A 23272-nucleotide genomic window follows, 5' to 3' on the forward strand; every position below is an offset into this window, starting at 1 on the left:
TATAAAAATGTTTAAATTCACAAAAGGCTAGGGTGGAATCCTAGGCCAGAAGAAGTGCAGCACAAGGTTGAGACTCCTAGTAATGAATGCATAGCTTTAAAGTTCCACAGCACAATGCTGCCTACAGGAATGCTCAAATCGGCCGCGTGCCCTAGTTAGTGTGTCACACCCTGCACCAATTTTTCACCAGAGCCTCAAAAATGCTTCCTACCCCATTCATAATCGTAGAAACACTCTAGCACAAAGTTCATTGCACAAACCCTCATCTACGAAACATTATAACTTGGAAGGTTGCAATTGAGAAACTTTTCTATTTTTATTCAAAAATGCAAAAATAAAAGTATTACTTTTTTAAACTTATTTGAAAAGGGTTTGAGCTTCTCTGGAAGAAAACTACAAACGTTGGTAAAATAACCTTTCTAGCAAAAATCAGTTTTTTACAGTATTTTTGGAAGACACTGTCGATGACATATTCTACCGACTCCTCTTCCTCCGCCAAGTCAATGAACGTGCTCCTGCTGCGTGAAATAACCGGACACTGGTTTCATTCATTAACTCAAGATTTTTCTTTCATCTCTGCATGAATTACCTGTGTTGATCCTCAACAATCGGCTGGTGAGGGAAAGCTGCCATGGAAGATTTCGCTGATTGGTTCACTGGTGAGAATGAAGATGCCAAGAACTCATGGAGAGAGGTTAATTGCAAAGAGAGATTTTTCTGTTGCGCTCTCCATTTATGCACATTTCAAGAACCTTCTCATAGCAACAAAGGAGAGCAAGTATTTGTTTGTGGCAAAGAGGCAAGAGAGATGACAGAGCCTTGTCTTGGCATTTGCTGTCTTTTAGAGATACTCCCACCTCTTACGTATTATATTTGTTGGGACTGGTAGGATTTACTGATCTCCAGATCTACCAAAGAGGACATCTCAGTCAGTATCTCCACTGCTGTGCAGGCTGACGCAGCCGCAACCAGAAAATCTTCCTTTCTTCACTTCAGACTACCAACGCAATGGTGGCCACCCCCTTTCCGAACACGTAGTACGTACTCCTTTTGTATCCAGTGGTTAAAATGATTCTTTGACTACAAAGCTGAGCTTGTCTCTTAAAGTTCTCAACCTCAAAGGGAATCTATGTTACCTATTACTTTTTTTAATTACGTTGAAGATTGCACGTCTGCGATTAGAGTGAGCTGGATCTCTTACGGAACCACAGAGAGTAAAGAGACACGATGCAGTTACCAGAAGCAAAAGGCTGAATGAAGAGTAACTGACGCACCGCGCCCTTCATATCGGCTGGTGGTATCCGACCAGCTAACAACCAGACAAGGGTTTCCTGAAGAGCATTGTGCCTTGCCTTGATCAGCAGGATTTTACTCAAATACAATTAACATTTTATGAACAAAAGCATCTTTTTACATTCAAAAATTCATTTCTTGGTTATCTGTGAGATATGTTGGTTATTGCTGTGAGTCTGCTCTATTTGCCCTTTATCTAGTACTGAGATTTCCATTTCTTTGGGGTGGTCATTGCGATTCCCCCATATTTATGCGCCGCAAAAGCGTCAGTTTTGAACTGATGGATATGTTTGCTCTGCAACGTGCCAACCTAAGATCTGTATATGGATAATATCCGTGGACTCACTCTACCGTGTGCTGTATGAAGCTTTTGCTTAATAAAAATAATTAAAAATAATACAATTCCATTTCTTGCCAGTCCTTCTGAGAATAACACCGTGGGCCAATTTCACAAAGTCCATTTGCGCCTGTATATTCAACGTACGTGGGCAAATTCACGTTTGAAATGCACATGTGAATCCCTCACCAATAAAGGGATTTAGTTGTGCATAATGTCATCCCAGGATTGTGTATTGCTGTACATAAGTAACTCTCCAGAGGTGGATACTGACCGCTCCTGGGTGAAGGTGCCCTAGAACATACGTGTGCAACCACAAACTAACATTTTTGGTTGGCTTTCACATATCACTTCACAGACCATTCCTGCCCTCGAAACAAGCGGAGATTAACTCTCCCAAGGACCAGGAAAACATGTGTTTCTAGTGTGAGAATGGAAGGGAAACACCCCCCAAAACTGGTGGGGTTTAGGGGAAGGGGGCTCCTCATGGGGAAAATATGATTCTTGCTGAGAAAATATAATAATCAAACTACAATTCCACCGATGAAGAGGCACTTTTGCAGTCGCAGTGGTGAACTGTGTTCAGTTATGCATTCAGAATTGCATTTACATGGACATTCACAAAAAGGTTTAAAAGGCTGCTTCGGGGAGTCTTCGACTGGCATAGGTTGCCATGAGTACAATTGCAAAACTTTCTGTGGATTCTAAAAATATGGGGAAGGAATGGCTAGTTTTACTTTATCAGTTTTGGGCCCTATGCCTTGAGGAGGAGCGAGAACAAAGAAAACATTCCCAATCCTCATCGAGGAGCGACAGATCCTGTCGTTTTTCCACATTTTTCCACAAAATGACAAAATACATGCACTGGAGGGTAGTGCAAGTAGGGTGAATAGCGCCTGAGATGGCGGTGCACAGTCTGGTGTGGATGTGCTCTCTGGACAGACGTGTAAGCTGTCTGGGTGAATTATTTAATACATTCTGCAGTGAGCTGTAAGGAGGCTGCTAAAGTGTGCCACCGTATTGGTGTTCGTCTAGCACACATTCTGCCCCTGGCGTGGCCTGGTAGTGCTTGCAGCTGTCCTTTGCCTTTCCACATGCTGCCAGGGCTCCCATGGCAGAGCAGAGTATGATGCATGCAGGTTGGGATGGTAGATTATGGGAGAAGCATCACAGGAGGGTTCTAAGCAATAGCAATGTGGCAAATGTCACAGAGGCCTCTAAGCAATACCAGTGTTGCATATGGCACAGGGGCATCCAAGCAACAGTAGAGTGACACATGTCACAGGGGCCTGTAAGCAATAGCAGTGTGACATATGTCACAGGGGCCTGTAAGCAATAGCAGTGTGACATATGTCACAGGGGCCTGTAAGCAATCGCAGTGTGGGATATGTCACAGGGGCCTGTAAACAATCACAGTGTGGAATATGTCACAGGGGCCTGTAAACAATCACAGTGTGGAATATGTCACAGGGGCCTGTAAGCAATAGCAGTGTGACATATGTCACTGGGGCTTGTAAGCAATAGTAGTGTGACATATGTCACAGGGGCCTGTAAACAATTGCAGTGTGGGATATGTCACTGGGGCCTGTAAGCTATAGTGGTGTGACATATGTCACTGGGGCCTGTAAGCAATAGGCGTGTGGGATATGTCACAGGGGTCTGTAAGCAAAAGCAGTGTGACATATGTCACTAGGGCCTGTAAGCAATAGCAGTGAGGTATCTGAGGTGTGGGTGTGAGCAGTGCATGTGACTCAGAAAGTGTTTGAAGTGTTAAATGGGATTTGTGTGGAGAGGGCGGAGATGGGATTGGTGTTCGTGTGTGGGGTGGGTATGGAGGCAGTGTGTGTGCGTCTGTGTGTGTCTGAGCAGTGTGTGACGCAGGTGTAGAAGCGTTGTGAGGTAGGCTTATAAGGGTTATGTGAGATGGGTGGGCAATCAATCTCTGAGGCAGTTGTGTAAGCAACATGCGAAGTCCAAGTGTAAACAGTACATCAGGTGGGGGTGCAAATACTGGTGCATGTACTATGTGACACGTGTGCAAGGATGTGTGAGGCAGGTTAGTACACAGTTTGAGAGGCAGGTTAAAGCATGTATATTGGCTGTGTAAGCATGTTTGAGGATGGTGCAGAAGCAGTTTGTGCGATGGAAGTGCAGCATGTGAAGTGTGCTGATAGTGCGGAAGGTGTGTGGAATAAAATGGTTAGGGCCTTAAAAGTGGCAATGAAGAAATGTGCTGTACCAGGAAGTCTATCCACAAATAGTGCGGGTGAGAGGGCAATAAAAGCAGAGATGCTGCTTGGACATTTTTCTGTTTACCTTACAACAGGCACTGTACATAGACTCATTTGTGTATGTGAATACTCATGCAGGCTATGTGCACACACATGGTATGATTGTGCACTATCTTGACGGACACTTGTTCTTGGGTGTACAATGGCTGGACTGAGAACTGAAACCGGCCCTGGCAAATAGCTCGGCCGGCCCCCGGTGTGCCTTGCTAGTTGGAAACACCACTCCAGCCTTACCGCTGCAGCTTTTGTTACAGTGAGCCAATATTGCAGCTATGCTGCAAAACCGCCCCCTCCCTGCTAACAAAAACGACCTCCCAGCGGTCCGAAACCAGACCCCACCCTGACGGCCCACTGGGGAAACGCCTGGTGCCCGCTACGGCCAGTCCGGCTTTGGTGTGTATTCGTGCCCTTGTCGTATACGTGCCTTTCCCTTACACACTCACCCAGACTCGGTGAAATGAATATTGGGGGGCAGGATTGCCATCACCTTCACAAATCATGGTCACAGTGTCCCCTTCTTTCACCGGCTCCTGGGGAGACTCCATGGTCAGGGTTACCGTTTCTGTTGGGTCTGGAGGAGAAGGAAAAAGAACGAACAAAGGCCCAAACAAGTCACAACCTTATATTCAAAATACATTTTTTTTAAATGTATTACACTGTATTTAATGCCACTTAAACATAAACCAGGACACATGCATTGGTATACATGCACAGAGGGTCACAAGCACCTGTGCCTGCTTAAACACTCTGGGCCGCATTTACAATAATTAGGTGTAGGGCAGAGCCACAAGTCTTTTTGCTGCACTGCCCTACACCAAATCGAAAAGGCAAGAATGCACCATATTTACAAGTTACTGTGCATCCCTGTTCTTCCAGCCAGCGCACATTATGGTGTCTAGCGCAAACGCATATGTGGTGTTTGGGCCTTAGGCCCACATGCTTCTAAATGATAGACGCAGACACAGATAGTGTGGGTAGATAACTGGCCACGAGCACGTGCGCTCGGCCCCTTTTATTATCAGGGTCACCTGACTGGTGATGCCTGTGGTGGGTGGGTGTTTAGTGTGGGCTTACAACAGGCAAAACATTAGACTGGTGATCGGACGATCACTACATCCCTCTCAAACTTTAATAAAAGTCAAAACAAAGAAAAGTCCGAAACGGTGGGAGAGAACACAAATTACAAATAAAATATAAGTCAGTGATAATGACTTCCACGTAGTCTCTTCGCTGATGGCCAACTGCCGGCGATGGTATCCTTGCAGCCAGGACCAATGTCTCCTTGGCACGATGTCCGGGAGCTCTGCGAATGTGTTCGTTTGGACTTGCACCATGGAAGTACGCTTTACAGTCTCCTTCTTTTACTGCCATCAGTGAAAGTGTAGATGGAATGATGGTGGACCATTGGTGTTTTACTTTCCGCTGTATGGTCCTGGTAGAGGTGTTTTCTCCAACTGGTAGTTGCCTTCTAACAGGATTCACCGTTGCAGGATATCCCTCTCATGGATACCCTCTCCCGTGGGTGTCCCCTCTCACCGGACGACCCGGAGGACCTTTGTTGCCAGGCTTCCACTGGACCGGTGGACTGCCGCCTTGTCGCTCCAACTGCGTTGGAGGAGTCGCTACGGGTCCTATCTCCGTGTTCGAAGCTCCACCTGAAAAGGGTGTTGTTGGCACTTGGTCCTTCGCGCGCTACCTCTGTTCTCCCAGGATCTCCAGAGCAAGCTTCAACAGTCCATCTCTCGTTTTGGGACCCGCTGCCACCGGTGTCCCTGAGGCCTCTGCCCCTTGGATATCCACGGTCTTGTTTCCGTTCCATCCCAGAGATGGTTGTTACCAACGGACCGCCCTGCTCGCCTCTGTCGTCCCCGGGTGACCTTCGGGTTTGCACATAGACGTGTACTCCCAGTGGTGCTGAGTCCGGATGTCCATGCACCTTCTCACTTTCCTCTTCGGGTATTCCCCTTCCGGTGTGTGTTGTGTTGATCTGTCATGCACACCTCTTTGCTCTTCTCCTTTCCTCTTCGGGTGTTCCCCTTCTGATGTGTGTTGTGTTGATCTGTCACGCACACCTCTTTGCTCTTCTCCTTTCCTCTTCTCTCCTTACTTCGTCGTGGCGTCATGCCACTCAGAATCTGTCTTCCTTTTCCTTTCTTTGCAACGCGGTCCGGTCTTCTCGCCTTCTTGCTCGTCCTTACCAGGCTTTTCCATGTAGCGTGTACTCTACACGCTTCCCTCTGGTCTTGTCCCAGCACTAGGACACTGTCTTCTTTTCACTCTGTGACTGGACCGGTCGTCGCGACCTTCTTTCTCACGATTGCTTCTGATTTCAAAGTGATGTTGTTGGACCTCTCGTCCGTCTCTTTCTGGTCCTCTTCGCGGACCTCTCCTGGGGTCCTCTTCATCGATGTCCCCTCGATCTTCCTCTTCGCTCCCTCTCTGACCTCTTGACAGGTCAGTGTGCTCTCTGACCTTTTGTAGGTCGCTGTGCTCTCGGACCTCTTGTAGGTCTGCATCCTCCTTGCGACCATCTGGTGGGTCGGCTCCGTCCTCCTTGCGACCATCTGGCTGGTCGGCGTCTTCCTTGCGACCATCTGGTTGGTCGGCTTCTCCCTTGCGGCCAACTGCCTGGTCGGCGTCTTCCTTGTGACCATCTGGCTGGTCGGCTTCTTCCTCCTTGCGACCAACTGGCAGGTCAGCTTCTTCCTCCTTGCGACCATCTGGCAGGTCGGCTTCTCCCTCCTTGCGGCCAACTGGCTGGTCGGCTTCTCCCTCCTTGCGGCCAACTGGCTGGTCGGCTTCTTCCTCCTTGCGACCATCTGGCTGGTCGGCTTCTTCCTCCTTGCGGGTCTTTGTGCTTCTGGTGGTCGTACAACCACTTCTTTTCTTCTCTCGCGGTGGCAGTGCTTCAGCGCGCTTCTGACTGCGCCCTTTGGTTGCTTCTTTGGACGCACTTGCTGCCCGCTTCCTTCGGTTCTTTTTGAGACGTTCTGCTTTGGGCTGTTGTCTTGAACCATTCCTGTTCTCCCAGCATGTTACTCTTTGATGTCACCAGTCCTGCAATGACCACCCCTGGCCAGTAGGCGTCACTGCAACTCACATACCACCTGTCAGCTTGTCTTTTGAGGTTCTTTCACAAGGTCGCTTGTGGGGGTCTGCTCCTTCAGCGTATGCAGTTACATATTTTCTCCACTCTGCTCTCCTGTGCGGCAACTTTCCCCTTGCTGCTGCGCATTCCACTTAGCACCTTTGCTCTCTTTCGTTTTACTGCACTTAAGTAACCTGAACCTGCCTCTCAATGCTGATCATCCGTATGCCTCAGTGCTCTTCCTTGTGTGTACTGCTGTGCTCTGCTCACTGTAGAGGTGCCACTGATCCTCTGTGTGCACAGACACTTTGAACTGCCGCTGTTGTGCAGTTCCCAGGCTGGGCATCATCTGCGTGCCCTAGGCACTCATGGCTGTGTCTCCAGTTCTGCTGCACTTTCTTTTGCATCGCGGGTGCGGTACTGCTAAATGGCCACTAGGTGGCAGCGTTGCTTTATCCTCTTGCCCGGCAGCGCTCCGATTGGCCGCAGGAGCCTCACACACACTGCGGGCCTCGTGTACTTCTCTGTCTATGTCCCTGACTCACACAGGCCTGCCTCGGGACTCCTGATGGCCTTGCACATGCCGCCTCCTGATCTGGCACCCCCTCAGCTGGCCCCTCGCCCGGGACACAGAAGGTCTACAGGATATCGTCCTCGTCTCCCCAGTAAGTCTTTTCATTTACCTAATCATGTGTAATCAGGGCCCTCGTTGCCTGCTACACAGCGGCCCTCACTTTGGCTGGCCTCCCGGTGCTACTCACACACGCGGGGAGGGCAGTCCTTTTGCCTACGAGCTTCTCAGGGATTTCACGCTGGGTAGGCGCAGTCTGGTTTCTGGGCCCTCAGGCGGGGCACCGTTTCGGACGACTGCCCACACCACGACACATCGCAGGCGGCCCTCTCACCAGAACCACAGTACCGAATCCCGGTAATCCTTTAACTTTAATTCAATCGCAACACGGCTCTTAATCTGCGACGCTTGCATGGGGTGCTCGCGCGTGTCCCGTTTGTGCGGGAGCCGGCCATCTTGGCGTCCTTAGACGCCACCATGGCGTTTGACACGCTTGAATGGCCATACATCTGGGCGATGCTGGCGAAATTTGGATTTGGACCGGGATTCATTAGCTGGGTCAAATTGTTGCATTCGGGCCCATTGGCGCAGGTGGTGGTGAATGGGCGAGTCTCTGCCCCCTTCGCGCTGGGGCGGGGCACGCGTCAGGGTTGCCCCTTGTCACCGCTCCTGTTTGCATTGGCCTTGGAGCCCTTGGCGGAGTGGCTGCGGTGGCACCCCTCCATCCGTGGTCTCCGCTGGACCCCCGAGCATGAGGACCGCGTGTCCCTCTACGCCGATGATATCCTTTTGTATCTCGCCTCCCCGCGTAACTCGCTGATTGTCCTGGTTGATGTTTTGCGCTCCTTCGGTCGTAACTCAGGCCTTGTCATCAACTGGGCGAAATCCTGCGTGTATGTGCTCTCCGGGGAGGCTCCGGCCCTACCACGGGACTGCCCGATCCAGATTGCCTCCCAGGGGTTACGGTACCTGGGTATATATATTACTCTAGACCCGGAGGCCCGCTACGAGCGGAACTTGCTACCCCCCCTCCAGCGCTTGCGGGAGGACGTTGCGCGCTGGCGGCGTCTTCCGCTTTCGCCGCTTGGCCGAGCGGCCTTGTTTAAAATGATGTCCTTGCCGCGCTTTCTGTATGCGCTTCAGAACACTATGGACTTGGTTCCGGCGCGCTACTTCCGTGAGGTGGAGAGCCTGCAGCGGCGCCTGTTCTGGGATGGGAGGCCGCGTATTGCTCTGGCTAAATTGACGCTCCCGTGGTACGATGGGGGGGTTGCCCTCCCGGACATTAAACGGTATTACTGGGCCTCCCAGCTAGCTGCGATTAATCATGGCCTTTACGGGCCCGCCCTGAACCCGGCATTTGAAATGGACAAGATGCTCCTGCCCGGTGGCGACTACAATCGAGCGCTCTACTCTGGCGCGCCCGACTCCCGTCTGACGGGACCGACGCGTGTCATGGTGCGTGTCTGGCACGCGGCTAATGCAGCGATGGGGTGGAAGGACCGTTTGACCCGGGCGACACCGCTATATGCGTCTGAGAGGTTGGGCTCCCTGTGGACATCGAAGGGCTTCGAGAAGTGGGACACGATCGGAATCAGCACAGTGGGAGACCTCTGGACAAGGGGTGGATTCAAAACTTTTGAGACGCTGCGGACGGAATTTCAGCTGCAAGGCAGTGAGTACTTTCGGTACTTACAAGTCCGCCACGCGCTGGGCTCCGTCTTCCCTGATGTCGCGTCCATTCCGGAGTCTTCCCCCCTGGAGGACAGAGTGCTGGATGGCCATGTCCCAGACAGCACGATCTCCCTTATATACAAAAAACTGATCAACGACAGATCGTGCCTGCTGACTAGTCTCCGCGAGGCCTGGGTTGCCGACGGGCTGGAACTGGACGACGAGGACTGGATTTCCGCGGTGGCCTCTCCGAAGGAGGTGGCCATCCCGGCTCGCCTTCGCTTCGTCCAGCTTAAGATCCTCCACCGGGTTTACGTGACGGGGCCAAGGCTTCTACGTATGGGCTTTGTTGGTGACGGATTGTGTAAGCGTGGCTGTGGTGCCTTGGCAACTTTCATGCATATTCTGTGGGAATGCCCACAGGTGGAGCGATTCTGGCGTGGTGTGCATGAGGTCCTGCGTGTGGTGACGCGTGTTGCGCTGTTGCCTGAAGCGAGGAGATGCTTGCTGAATGTATGGGAACCAAATGACTATTCGGTCCCGCAGACGCGGTGGGTGACTCTGGGATACATGATAGCTAAGCGCGACATTGCTCAATTGTGGGGATCCCGGTGGCCCCCAGCGGTGTTGGCCTGGAAAGAACATATGGATTGGTGTATGTTTCGTGAATAGGTAGTGTATGTGGCGAGGGGTAAGCCTGGGGCGTGGGTGAAAATCTGGGGCCCCTGGAACGCCTATCGCGGGGGTATTTGTGAGCCGCCACTGCTGCCGGCCGCCTCACCAGCTCCGTCCCCCTAGCCGACCCCCTCCCCCAGCCGCGGGCATGTGGTTCCCCTGTCCCTGATCTATTCCCATTCCCCTCTTCAGAGTTTGGCTGCTGGTTGGGATCCCCCACTTAAGGAGCACGTGCCGTCACTTTGGATGGCGGGTTGCCTTGCGGGTGTGGTTTTTTGTGTTGTTCTGTTTTGAAAATAGGAAACCGTATTGTGGGCTTGGAGTTATGTGGCCTGCGCTATTGATATCTCCTGATTTATCGATCTGCACCGCCAAGAGACTCTTACTGTAGGTATGTCATATGCTTCTGCCACTCTAGCGGCCGGCCGGATGGTTGTAGGCCCATACTTGTAACCTTTTTTTTAATATGTAATAAACGGTTTCCAAAAAAAAAAAAAAAAAAAAAAAAAATAACGTTAGGCAATGTTTAGTCAAAATTACTTCAAGGGAAATCTCAAATCAATATTCATTGCTGTAGTGTGCTGGACTCTGAATTGCTGCAGCCTGACTTACTCTGGATCCTCCGACCTATACTTTGGTCAAGATATGCGGTATGTTATGGGCCGAGCTGCAGGGGGATGGGAAGGGTAGTGAGTTCGTTAGTGTAGAGTAGTTGTGAAACATGTAGATATGACTGCAACTTTGTATGACATACGATGGCTGTGCTTAGCACAGAGTTACTTGTGAGATAGAGACGCACAAAGCTCCGAAAACATGCTACTAAGTTATTGTACCTAAACAATGACGTAATGTTACTTATGACCTGTATAAGAATTCATAAAATCGATGTAACAACCTGCTGTGCAATTAATGCGAAATCAAGTGTCATACAATGTACATATAGATTGTCGATGCGCAACCCTGCATTATATGTATGTCTGTTGCACAAAATCAATAAAAATATGTTAGGAAAAAAAAAAAAAAAAAAAAAAAAAAAAAAAAACTTTAATTCGGAGTGGGGAGTGAGGCACCATGGACCCGTATTCTTGCGGTCTTAGCTGCGCCACTTCAAGTTCACCGCTCAGTCGGCCGCTGGCCAGATGCTGCTTTTCCCCTTCTCCACCCGCCGCAGCCTCACCTTCCATACGCTGCGCGGCGGGGAGGGGGGGTGTTAGTGCTGTTGTCCTTCACTGCGGGTGCTGTTGTGCTTCACTGCGGTAGGCTCCGATGATACGGGGTGGGCACCCGTTCCGCCTCACTCGCGAAGATCTCCCCTCCATTTTGTAATGCGGGTGGGCTCCCGCGGACCTCAACGCGCTCCGGGCAGGCCACGCTTGGTCGCCGGGGATGAAGGAGCGGGGTGGACTCCCGCTGGCTTCACATTGCTTTTTCTTCGCGCGGCTCCTCACCTGCGACCCCTTTTCTCCATGCGGGTGGGCTCCGTGTGGTTCCTCACACTTGCGGGGCACTCCTTGGTGGCCGATGCGGGTGGGCTCCGATCGGCTCGCCCTTCTCCACGGGGGCACTGCAGCAGGCTCGACGGGGTCGGGTGGGCACCCGACTTCCTCTTGCGGAGTCACGGCGTTGCGGCCGATGCGGGTGGGCTCCGCTCGGCTTGCTCTATTCCCCACGGCACTTCCACGTGGGGGCCGACTTCAGCAGGCGCATGAGGTGCGGGGTGGGCTCCCGGTCACCTCGCTTTCACTCTGGGCACTTTGCACGCCCGCAGGTCTTCGTGGCGGTGCGGGGTGGGCTCCCGGTCACCGTCTTTGTCAGCTCACACTTACCCCACCAGGAACAGGGGAAGTGAAACCTCCGCACACGTGGGATAAGACCCACTTGTCGCCATTGTGGTGTTTGGGCCTTAGGCCCACATGCTTATAAATGATAGACACAGACACAGATAGTGTGGGTAGATAACTGGCCACGAGCACGTGCGCTTGGCCCCTTTTATTATCAGGGTCACCTGACTGGTGACGCCTGTTGTGGATGGGTGTTTAGTGTGGGCTTACAACAGGCAAAACACTAGACTGGTGATCGGACGATCACTACATCATACAGCCTTGCACCATGGTGCAAGGGTGTCTGCGTTGTTGGCAGGATTGTTTTTATGCAGGAAGGGACACCTTCCTGCACAAAAACAACCCATGGAGGCATTTCCCTCTTTCTATGTGTGCTGCAGAATGAAGCACACATAGTGGAAAAAATGAGGAGAAATAAACATATTTCTCTTTGTTACGCCTGCCCTAAGGAGGCATACAGTTTTAACATATTCCCAGGTTTACAGATCCTTGTATATCTGGGAATGCATCAAAACCTATTCGTGTTGCATGGGAACACCCACCGCAAAGTCCATCAAGCGCTTCCCTGATGCAGTGTAAGGCAACAAAGCGACTTGCTCTACGTTGTTTTACACCATATCTATAAGGCCATGAAAAGCCACGCAAAGTGGCTTCGCATGGCCACGTAGATATGGGTCTACAATCCATGGACTGGTTTTGTGCAGTAAGGTGTCCCTTCCTGCATAAAAAAAGGGGCAGCTTCCTGCACAATAACAATCCGGAGACGTGTTTTCCTCTTTCCATGGAAAGAGGAAAAAATTAGGAGAAATACAAATATTTCTCCTTGTTACACCTTACCTGGGCAGTCGTAAGGTTTTGGCACTGCCCCAAGGCGAGCCAGCCTTTGCTAAGATAGCACCCCGGGCGTGTGCGAAGAGAAATTTGGTGCCCTTGCTGATGGCAGTGAACTAAATGAGGCAGCAGGGAGTTCCTTTTGTGTTCGCTGGTCAGTACTCGGATGAGCAGGGACTGGCCCCTGAACACAAACATCCACGGACCTCCCCCAGCTCACCTAAATCACCGATAACTTAGCTGCCTCACGCAGATTATGGTTTTGTTGATGTGGGTCAGAGGGTGAAAGGAGGGCAAGGAAGGGGGCTAAAGGGTGTTGAAAACATCACCCGCCATATGATAATCAGGGCGGCTTTAGCGCTGGTGGCGCCCAGTGCGACAACCATTTTTGGCGCCCCCACACCCCATGACCGCCTCCTCGGAATCTCTCACTTCCACCGGGCAAAAGTGCCCCTCATTTCTCCAAACATAAGTTATTGTTAAACACAGTGCCCCATTCTGAGGTCAGCGACCCCTCAACAGGTCAGCGCCCAGTGCGGCCGCACCGGTCGCACTGCCCTAAAGCCGGCCCTGATGATAATGAAGGACTAAAACCACTTTAAACTGGCAAATCAGATATAAACGAACAGGCAGGGAAAAGGCTGGAGCAAGATGAGAAGGACACTGTTGTAGGCATAACTGTCTTGCACACAGCTCCATTCGCCCCTCAGAATTTTGGCGCCCCGGGCCTGGCCCCAGCTCACCCATGCAAAAGGCAACAGGTCTACGTGATTGAGTAAATCTGGGGCAGAGTCAACAACCATGGGTTTTGCATGGGAACAAACACCGCGATGCCCATGGAACGCCTCCATGACGCAGAGTGAGGCAAGGCAGCGACTTGCGCTGCTCTCTATCTAACTCCATATCTATGAGGCCAGGCAAAGGCACGCAAAGTGGAATTGCGTCGCATCATAGATATGACTGAGGGGCTTGCGCCGCCGGAGCGTAAAAAAAAGTGACGCTCAGGTGGCACAAGCCTCTCGTAAATAAGCCCCACAATAACAACCACAATGTCCTATACAATCCCAGAAACACACTCACTCCTGTAAACCTCAAGTAAACCGAAGTGCACACATATAAATCACAAGTCAACAAACGCGGCACGAGGCGACAGACCTATGCTGAAAGCCTGGCTCTGCGTCACGTATCGAGTTGGAACTTCTCATATTAAGGCCACACGTTCAAATGGACATCCAGAAAAACACACATTGGTGAAAGCTTTTGAGCTCGAAGTACTCCGCACGTTTGAAGAGAGGGCGCGAGGATATACTAAAACAGCATCGCTTGACGGCCACAGCTTTATGTGAACACAATAGAGTGACAATGAACTGGGGTCGCTGGCAACATGAACCCATGTCGCGGCGAGTACATACACGCAATTTGTTAATTTATGTGCAAGGTGAAAGCTCTGTCGATGGAACGACAGTGCCCTCTAGTGTCCTTGCGACGTACCTGCATCTATTTCCGTACCATATAACTTTCTTTTTCTGGGAAATTAATTATTTAAACAGAAATGGATGGGAGGCACCCGAACTAGCACATTTTTTAGGAGGATAGGACCTGTGTTTTGATTTGGTGCTTTCGTGAAATTATCTATAGCTAACCTTAACCCCTTCAGCGCGGCGCGGATTACCGCGCTGTGCTGAAGGGTTCGTGCGCGGGCGGGGCCATGACGGAGCGGTTCCGTCATCCGCACAGCGCAACCGATGCGCATGACGGAACCGCTCCGTCATGCGCATCGAAGGGGTTAAAGACAACTTTAGGTTTTATTTTCTTCGTACTGTTAAATTATCCTACTGCTTTTCTAAACCTTTTTTTATATGGATATGATTGTGACTTTTGAAAACAGGAGTTTATTTTCTTCGGAAATAATCTTACTGTTGTGATTGAAGCCTGAAACAAGGACGCTCTGTTTGCTAATCCCTTCAAACGGTACTAAAGATTTCCTAACGCTGACTAGGAGTGCGCAGAGGTTACGCTGTTGGCGCTTCTCTTCCACAGAATGAAGTGGAGCTCTGTCAGTGCTAAATTGGAAAAGAGTAAGTGCCGGGGCTCAAAGCTTTGGCTAGAAGCCTGTTATGTTGGGCCTTAGGCCCTCATGCTATGGCAAATGACTGACACAGCACACGTAGTTGGGGTAGTGGGTTAATAACCACAAGCACGTGCGCTCGGCCCTTTTATTATCCTAGTCACCTGACCCAGTGACGTAGGTGGTGGGTGGGTGTAGAGAGTATTACACACACACACGAACACTAGAACGTGTCCATGCTAGGACACTACAGAAGCCCGGCGCTATCGATGGTCGGGGTGCCGAATACCAAGGCGCAGCATAGTCTTGGTTTACCTCATGCTTCTTTAATTCGCCACCAAACTCTCCCTATCTCTACGTCTCAGGCTTGCAGGTTCCTGCCTTTCCATCTTGCCCTTCTTCATTGTTTGCCTCTCACTCTCTTGCTCTGGGTGAAAGTTGGATGAGGAAAAATAAGTGCGCCAAAAATGAGTGCCGGTGGGCCCTAACTGCAACAGTGCCTCAACACAAGGACTGACCTGGGTTTCACTCAGCTTGATGTTACTGTGCCAAGTAGCACGCTGATATACAGAGTATCAGTCGCAGCGTCCTCAACGCCCAGAAGCCCCCTCTCTTGTGCATACAAAGACCCACCACTAAACAAAGATGTTTTTGTACCTACCACGCAGACAAACTTCACCCTTGCACACCACAGTTAATCGTTCTTAAAACGAGTCTTTATTATCCTCACAGAGCCACACAAACACAGATACACGCACACACACAAAGAAACATTCATTATACATAACCTAGCACAGGCACAACACGCCTTCCCATCATCACCTCAGGCGTTATCGACCCTTATAACAGTGTACTCCGGAGATCGTCCAATGCCAGATACATGCAAGGGACATCAGCGAACTGATCGGCGACCTTGCCTCTGCCACAGCGGACCACGTGTGGGAGAACGTTGCCTCCAAGCGCCTGACCAACTAGCAAAAAGACATAGCCTGGATGGCCATCCAAGGAGGACTACCTTCATGCACGCAAGTGGACTTAACCGATACATTTGCTGCCCGAGAGGATGCACCACGGACGAGATGACCTACCATCTCTTTTGGGAGTGCGCTTATGCACATGACCTGCTGAAGGCCCTAGGCATGGAGCTTAGGTTCTGGATACCTACATCATGTATCACCGCGGACTCAGTGATATATGGTCTGTTCCCAGGGACACATGCACTAGGGTACCTCCAAGACTGCTGGAGGCTCGTGTGCTGTTTTAAAGATGTTCTTCTGTTTTCCATAAACTGCCTGGTAGTAGGGAAGGAGACATCAACCCTGCCGTGCTGAAAGATGATCCACAGCCTCCTGTGTGACTACACTGCACTGTATGGATCAAATGAAGATAACGACGACAAACCCTGAGGACCCAAAGGGACCCCCTTGTAACCCTTACACAAGGCAGGGGTGGGGGCCCAGAGGGGTCACTAACCTTTTTGTCCTTTTTTTCCTTAACCCAGGGACCGAATGGCGACAGGGGAGAGGAGAAGACGGAAGAAGACAGGTGGAGTAATTGTAGTTATTTACTGTAATATATTTGACTAAAGTGACCTTTTCCCATCACAGGAAAAAGTTCAATTTGATAGCTTGTGCACTTGTTGTCAAGTTTGTTACCAACGACTTACGAATAAAAAGGGCTTTATCAGTGGTGATGATTGACGTATCTGAACCAGAAACGAGGCCCTGACAAGAGAAAAAAAATGTGCGTTGCAGTGTTCTGCATTCTCTCTCGCCTGTTGCCTGGCACACGATCCCCACACTGCCTTTTATTTTACCCGCTGCCTGCCACACTTGCCCCTTCGCCGTCTCAATTCTGGCCTCGCACATTCTTGCATAAACTTCTCTTACATGTTGTGTTGTGCACTTAACCATCAGCTCTGGTCTTACCTGCCCTCTTGCCTGTGGCACTTACACTCTTTCCTCAACCCCTCTCAATAGCGCTTTGTCACACACTTGGTCATGTCTTGCGTGCCCCAGCCCCCCCACCCTCTCTGCTGGTGGCTGCACTTACAGTACACTGTGATGTTGACCCGGTCGGACTCCATCATGCGGTCTGTACCCGGCATCCGGTAGTTCACCTCGCAGTAGAACTGCGCCTCACGGTCCTGCTTGTGCACCGGTGCGTAGAGGGCACTGCTGACGGTGAACAGCCCGCTCGACTCCGTCGTGGTGACGGTGGTGATATGGATCTCTGTGAGGGGGAGAGGCAGAATTCACAGAGAGAGGAGAGGAGGGAGGGATAAAAGCAGTGCATTAAAGAGGCAGGTAAAATCCGGTACTTGGTGTCAGCACTTCTCAACACCTCTGTAACACATTTACTGGGACAGTACCTGCACTTCTCAACACTGCTGAAACACATTTACTGAGACAGTACCAGCACTTCTCAACACTGCTGCAACACATTTACTGAGACAGTACCAGCACTTTTCAACACTGCTGCAACACATTTAACGGGACAGTACCAGCCCTTCTTAACACTGCTGCAACATATTTAATGGGACAGTACCAGCACTTCTCAAGGTCAAACACTAAACATGTTCTCTAAATAGTGGCACCTTCCCCCTGCGCAGGGGGTGTGTGACATCTATAGCGTCAGTCCTGATGGTACCTACTTTCGCTGTGCTGCAGGGGGGTCCGACCCTTGTACCAGGTGATATTTGGGGCTGGAAAGCCATTCCTGGTCGAGCAATCGGCGATCTGAAAGAAAGAGAGGGGTGGAGTGTGCGTAAATGCGCGCTTCTTCCTTTCAGGAGGGTTCAGCGTGTGCTGCAGTGTAAGCTGGGCTTCCCCCAGCACTGGCTGCCTTATGTGGAAGCCCCAGCTGTTTCAGCTTCCTCTCTTCGACAGTGCACTGTGCACAGTACAGATTCCAGTTGCCTTCAGCAGAGACAGGTGCGTTGTACTAATCTCGCCGTGCAAACATTCCCCAGGCCAGAAATGCCCTATCAATAATTTTGGACCCCTGCTTGCACTGCTATTTTTATCCTGCACTATGAGCTTCCTTCAGCAGTGCCTGGCCAGTGACAGAAAAGCCCAGCAGTGTGAGCTTCCTCCAGCAGTGCCTTTGCAGTGCTATAGAATCCGCCCAGTATTAGCTTCCTCCAGCAGTGTGGGATCCTTTCAGCAGTGCCCTTGTATTGCTACAGAATCCCACAGCTGTTAGTTTCCCCCAGCAGTGTGGGCTTCCTCCAGCAGTGTCATTGCAGTGCTACAGAATCCCACCGCTGTTCGCTTCTTCCAGCAGTGTGAGCTTCCTCCAGCAGTGCCCTTGCAGTGCTATAGAATCTGCCCAGTATTAGCTTCCTCCAGCAGTGTGGGCTCCTTTCAGCAGTGCCCTTGCATTGCTACAGAATCCCACAGCTGTTAGCTTCCCCCAGCAGTGTGGGCTTCCTCCAGCAGTGTCATTGCAGTGCTACAGAATCCCACCGCTGTTAGCTTCCTTCAGCAGTGCGTTTGCAGTGCTATAGAATCCCCCCAGTATTAGCTTCCTCCAAAAGTGTGGGCTCCCTTCTGCAGTGCCCTTGCAGTGCTCTAAAATCCCACCAGTATTAGCTTCCTCCAACAGTGTGGGCTCCCTTCTGCAGTGCCCTTGCAGTGCTCTAGAATCCCCCCAGTATTAGCTTCCTCCAAAAGTGTGGGCTCCCTTCTGCAGTGCCCTTGCAGTGCTCTAGAATCCCCCCAGTATTAGCTTCCTCCAACAGTGTGGACTCCCTTCAGCAGTGCCCTTGCTGTGCTACAGCATCCCACAGCTGATAGCTTACCCCAGCAGTCTGGGGGTACCCTTAGCATTACCATTGCAGTGCTATAGACCCCCCCCCTGTATTAGCTTCCTCCAGTGTGGGCTCCCTTCAGCAGTGACACTGCAGTGATGTAGAATTGCACTGCTGTTACCTACTTCCAGCAGTGTGGGCACCCTTCAGCAGTGCCATTGCAGTGCTATAGAATCCCACCGCTGTTAACTTTCTCCAGCAGTGTGAGCTTCCTTCAGCAGTGCACTTGCAGTGCTATCGTTCCTCCACCCCCCCCATTAACTTCCTCCAGCAGTGCGAGCTTCCTCAAGCAGTGCCCTTGCAGTGCTACAGAATCAAAGCACCCTTAGCTTTCCCCAGCAGTGTGAGCTTTCTCCATCGGTGTCCTTGCAGTGCTCTGTAATTCAGCCGCTGTTAGTTTCCCTCAGCAGTGTAAGTTTCCTTCAGCAGTGTGAGTTTCCTTCAGCAGTGCGCTTGCAGTGCAATGGAATCCCTCCAGTATTAACTTCCTCCAGCAGTGTGAGCTTTCCCCAGCAGTGTGAGCTTTCTCCAGCAGTGCCCTTGCAGTGCTATGGAATCCCCCCAATATTAACTTCCTCCAGCAGTGTGAGCTTTCCCCAGCAGTGTGAGCTTTCTCCAGCAGTGCCCTTGCAGTGCTATGGAATCCCCCCAATATTAACTTCCTCCAGCAGTGTGAGCTTTCTCCAGCAGTGCCCTTGCAGTGCTATGGAATCCCCCCAATATTAACTTCCTCCGGCAGTGTGAGATTTCCCCAGCAGTGTGAGCTTTCTCCAGCAGTGCGCTTGCAGTGCTATGGAATCCCCCCCAATATTAACTTCCTCCAGCAGTGTGAGCTTTCCCCAGCAGTGTGAGCTTTCTCCAGCAGTGCCCTTGCAGTGCTATAGAATCCAACCACTGTTAGCTTCCCTCGGCAGTGCGTTTCTTTCTGCAGTGGCGGGCCACTCAGTGTTACAAGAGCCGTGGCTGCAGTGTGAGCATCCTCTAGCAGTGCCCAGTGAGCGACGCAGTCCCTAAGCAGTGTGAGCTCTTAACCAGATTATCATGTCACATTTTACCTTTTCGTCTGGTTCGTCTGTGACTAGCATGCCAACAGTGTTTGGCTTTATCACAGGAGGCTCTGGAGATTCTGGAAAAAAAACAACTCAAGGTTACCTCAACAACCAGAAGACAGAGAGAGACAGGGTAGGGGGCTGATTACAGAAAGAGTGGTGAAAGGCAACAACAAGGCATGCCAGCCAAAAAGAGGTAGTGGCACAAGAAAAAACCCCAAAAACAACAGAACCAAGAAGAAAGAACTGAAGGAAAGCTAGTAATGGAGAAAAAAGGAACAAAGGGAGACCGAGGACAGGGGCAGAGGAAGGGGGTAAAGACCGCAATTGGTGGCATACTGAGAGGGAAGAAAGTAAAGAGGGAAGGAATGGAAGTAGGAATGGAGATGAAAGGGAAGTAGACGGTGAAAGAGAGAACATCAGACAAAAAGAACAGAAACACTGTATGCGAGGTTAGAAGTGCATATACTACACATGATCTAAGGAAACAAATTATGGTTTTGTGCAGTATAAGGGCAGTGAAATATGCATAACGTGAATGCAATAGGGGCATACTCACAGATTTTCTTCCCTTTTTTTTAAATCTGTTTATTCGCATTTCAAGCATGTAAATTTAGGCAGCACAAACAGCGAAGAAGAAAAAGAACAGAGCTACTTCAGCAACACCCTAATACAACAAAATCACTGAAACAATTCTGCAGCAGTGTAGCGTAGCACCTCGCACCCACAGGGAACGACCAGGAGTGAGCAACTCACTGAATTTGTTAAAATGAAATTAGCTACTTTGGTCCTCATTTACAAGCCCATTGCGTCGTCGGTGCGTCACTTCTTTTGACGAACCGGCAGCGCAATGGGCTTGCCCATATTACATTTAAAAGGCCATTTGAAGTCACCCAGCGTGACTTTTCATGGCCTTGTAAATATGGGTCCTTACACGTATTACTCTGCGTGAAAGAGGCATTCCATGGGTGTTCCCACAGACACACTCCCAGGTGTAAGTTTTGGAAACCTGCGAATGCATCAGAATCCTCTCCCTCTGTGGCGCAACGAGGAGAAATACTTTTAGTTCTCCTCATTTTTTCCTCTTTCTATGTGTGCTGCATTCTGCAGCATTCAAATAAAGATAAAAATGCCATCAATGATTGTTTTTGCGCAGGAAGGTGTGCCTTCCTGTACAAAAACAATCATCCCCGCAACGCAGGCACGCTTACAACATGACGCAAGGGTGTCGGCATTGGCACACGGCTGCCGTTTGTGTGCCGGCGACAGGGAGAAGGACAGGAATACACAGTATCTTGTAGATACAATGCATTCCTGCCGTTTTAGCACAGCAGGCAGGCCTGCTGCTCTGCCACGCGTCAAAATATAGTAAATGAGGCCCTCTGTTTGTCAGTGCTGTGTCTATTTATTAGAACCTTTGTATTGTACGGCGAATTTTGACAATGGAAATTATGGATACAGAACAACCTTGATAACCTCTCAGAAGCTGTCCTCCTAGGCCATTCTCGAGTATGTCATGCAGAGAAAGGTAAGGTAGCAGTTTTCGTTAAAAAAATTTAAATTTTCAACAATAATCCTCCAACTTCATTAATCTAGTCCTAATTCAAAGTAAACGTTTGCTAAAACTAACCTCATCTGAACTTTGAGAGGTAATTCTCCAATGCAGGGAAGTGCTTCAAATGGGCAGGTTCTCATAGGTACCCGCACTATTTTAATTTTGATGGGGGAGTACCAGTGCCTCCAAAAAAGGGTACAATACTTATAATTTTTTTATATCGTTTTTATTGGCATTTTTTTTTGCTGTTACAAAACTTGCCATGTACTTCAAGCAAGCATCAGAACAATTAGTATAACCAGAACAACATCACTACATTTCACAGTAAACTGCAATCCCTTGAATTATGAAAATCAGGCATTTGTATGATGGTAGTAATGAGGATTACTCGAACAACAGGTTTGAATATGACAAAGAGCAAGTATATATGCAGTGAAAGCCCTTCGCAGTTTAGAAGTGCCATATTTTACAACTGCTTACAACTGCAGTGAGCAGAACCGAAAAGAAGGGAGGGAACCCTTCACTCGTTCAATGCGACGGAGGGAATACCATGAGAGTTGCAGCCGAAAAAGGGGGCGCCGTCGGGGTCCCATAGGCCAGCCGTATTTAGTGGTAGAGCAGCAGCTACCACCCAGGACATGTATGATAGCTTGGGGTAGAGCGGGAAGGGGGGTCCGCAGGAATCTTCAAGGGGAGTGGTTTGCATCTGGTGAACCCCCACGGAGCTTTTCCAGAAGCGCTTCCCAGGTATCAGAAATTGGATATTTACGGAGACCCTTCACCACCACCCTATGCAGCACCACACTCTCACCCTGCGCCCATGCCACCATGGATAAGGGTGCAACACTTTTAGTGAGAGAGTAGCGGCACTTCTCAGGGGCAATCAGGGACTCTGAGATGTTGAAGATCTACACTTTTATATTTCCATTTCAACCACTGATGCAGGGGAAATAATCAACCAGGGAAAACCCTCTACACCTTGATTGATTGCTAATATGCTATACACCAGCAGTGCCAAGGTTAAAATTCTCAAAGGTAGCTCACAGTGAATACCAACGACAAAACACCAAAATCTGCCTGTCCATGAACACCAAGGGCCTACACTAGGAACCACCTGACAGTAAACACCAAGGCCAAGACTTAAAAATCCATATGGCAGTGCCAAGGCTAAAATACTTAAACCCAGCTGTCAGTAAACTCTAAAGACAAGACATCAGAACCTACTTGGAAATGAACACCAAGGACAGATACATGGAACCACCGCCTAGTGAACTTCAAAGGCAGGGCACTAGAACCCATCTCAAACTCAACACTACAAGAACCTACCTGACAGTGACTCTTAAGTACAAAATAATAGAACCTAGCTTCAAGTAAACACCATGGGCAAGACATCAAACAATTTGGCAGAGAACTTTGAAGACAATGAATGAGACCTTGACAGGCAATAAACACCAAGAAGGAGACACCAGAATCCAGCTGGCAGTCAATACCATGAACAAGACACCATAAATCACCCAGCAGTGAATACCAAGGATGAGACACCCGAATGCGCCTACTACTGAATGTGGAAGACAAGGCACCAGGACACATAGCGATAAACAAAGACAAGACACCAGATGCTAACTGGTAGCAAATACCAAGGTCATGACTCAATAACTCAACGGACAATAAAAAAGAAGAATAAAACACCCAAAACCTACTTGCAGTGAACATGACACTAGAGTCCACAAGGCAGTGAACCCCACATTAAAGCAATATGAAACCACCTCAACACCAAAGACAAGATATCAGAGTCTATTTGACAGCAAAGACCAAATACAGCAAGCACACCCATATTCCCTGCCACCGAAGAGCAAGGCCGAGGCAGCAGAACATACCTGGCAATGACCCTAAAGATAAGACACTAGCATTCACTTGAAAATATTCCTCCCCCACTTTGGGCTTGTTGACTCTCCTATCCGTACTTTGCCTCTCCTGCTTCCATGTTTCTGTCATGTCATCCAGATTCTATTGGCTGTCTCTGTTTCATGACTGATCCATCAGCCAGCCAGTGTGGTCTGAACATTTTGAGGATGAGCATTCTATTCTCACAGCTTCTCCTTCATTACATCCTCCATTGAACATGTTTCTTACCTTCAATAAGACTCTTCGTGGTGGATACTCTATCCAGCTGCAGCTTCCTCACCTT

At 49.9% G+C, this 23272-nt stretch overlaps 1 protein-coding gene across 1 annotated transcript in view; it reads right to left on the bottom strand.

The window, feature by feature from the left end:
* MCAM (melanoma cell adhesion molecule) overlaps window positions 1-23272 on the bottom strand; it is a 214327-nt gene that overhangs the window by 80602 nt on the left and 110453 nt on the right. Inside the window, exons 4-7 of the mRNA XM_085645921.1 lie at window positions 19536-19606; window positions 17323-17407; window positions 16722-16901; window positions 4365-4492 (exon numbers count right to left, since the gene is read on the bottom strand). Of these exons, the coding sequence (XP_085502047.1) occupies window positions 4365-4492; window positions 16722-16901; window positions 17323-17407; window positions 19536-19606 (464 nt within the window). The remainder of the gene's footprint in view (window positions 1-4364; window positions 4493-16721; window positions 16902-17322; window positions 17408-19535; window positions 19607-23272) is intronic.

Source organism: Triturus cristatus, chromosome 3_1 (assembly GCF_964204655.1).
Source record: "Triturus cristatus chromosome 3_1, aTriCri1.1, whole genome shotgun sequence".
Taxonomy (NCBI): domain Eukaryota; kingdom Metazoa; phylum Chordata; class Amphibia; order Caudata; family Salamandridae; genus Triturus; species Triturus cristatus.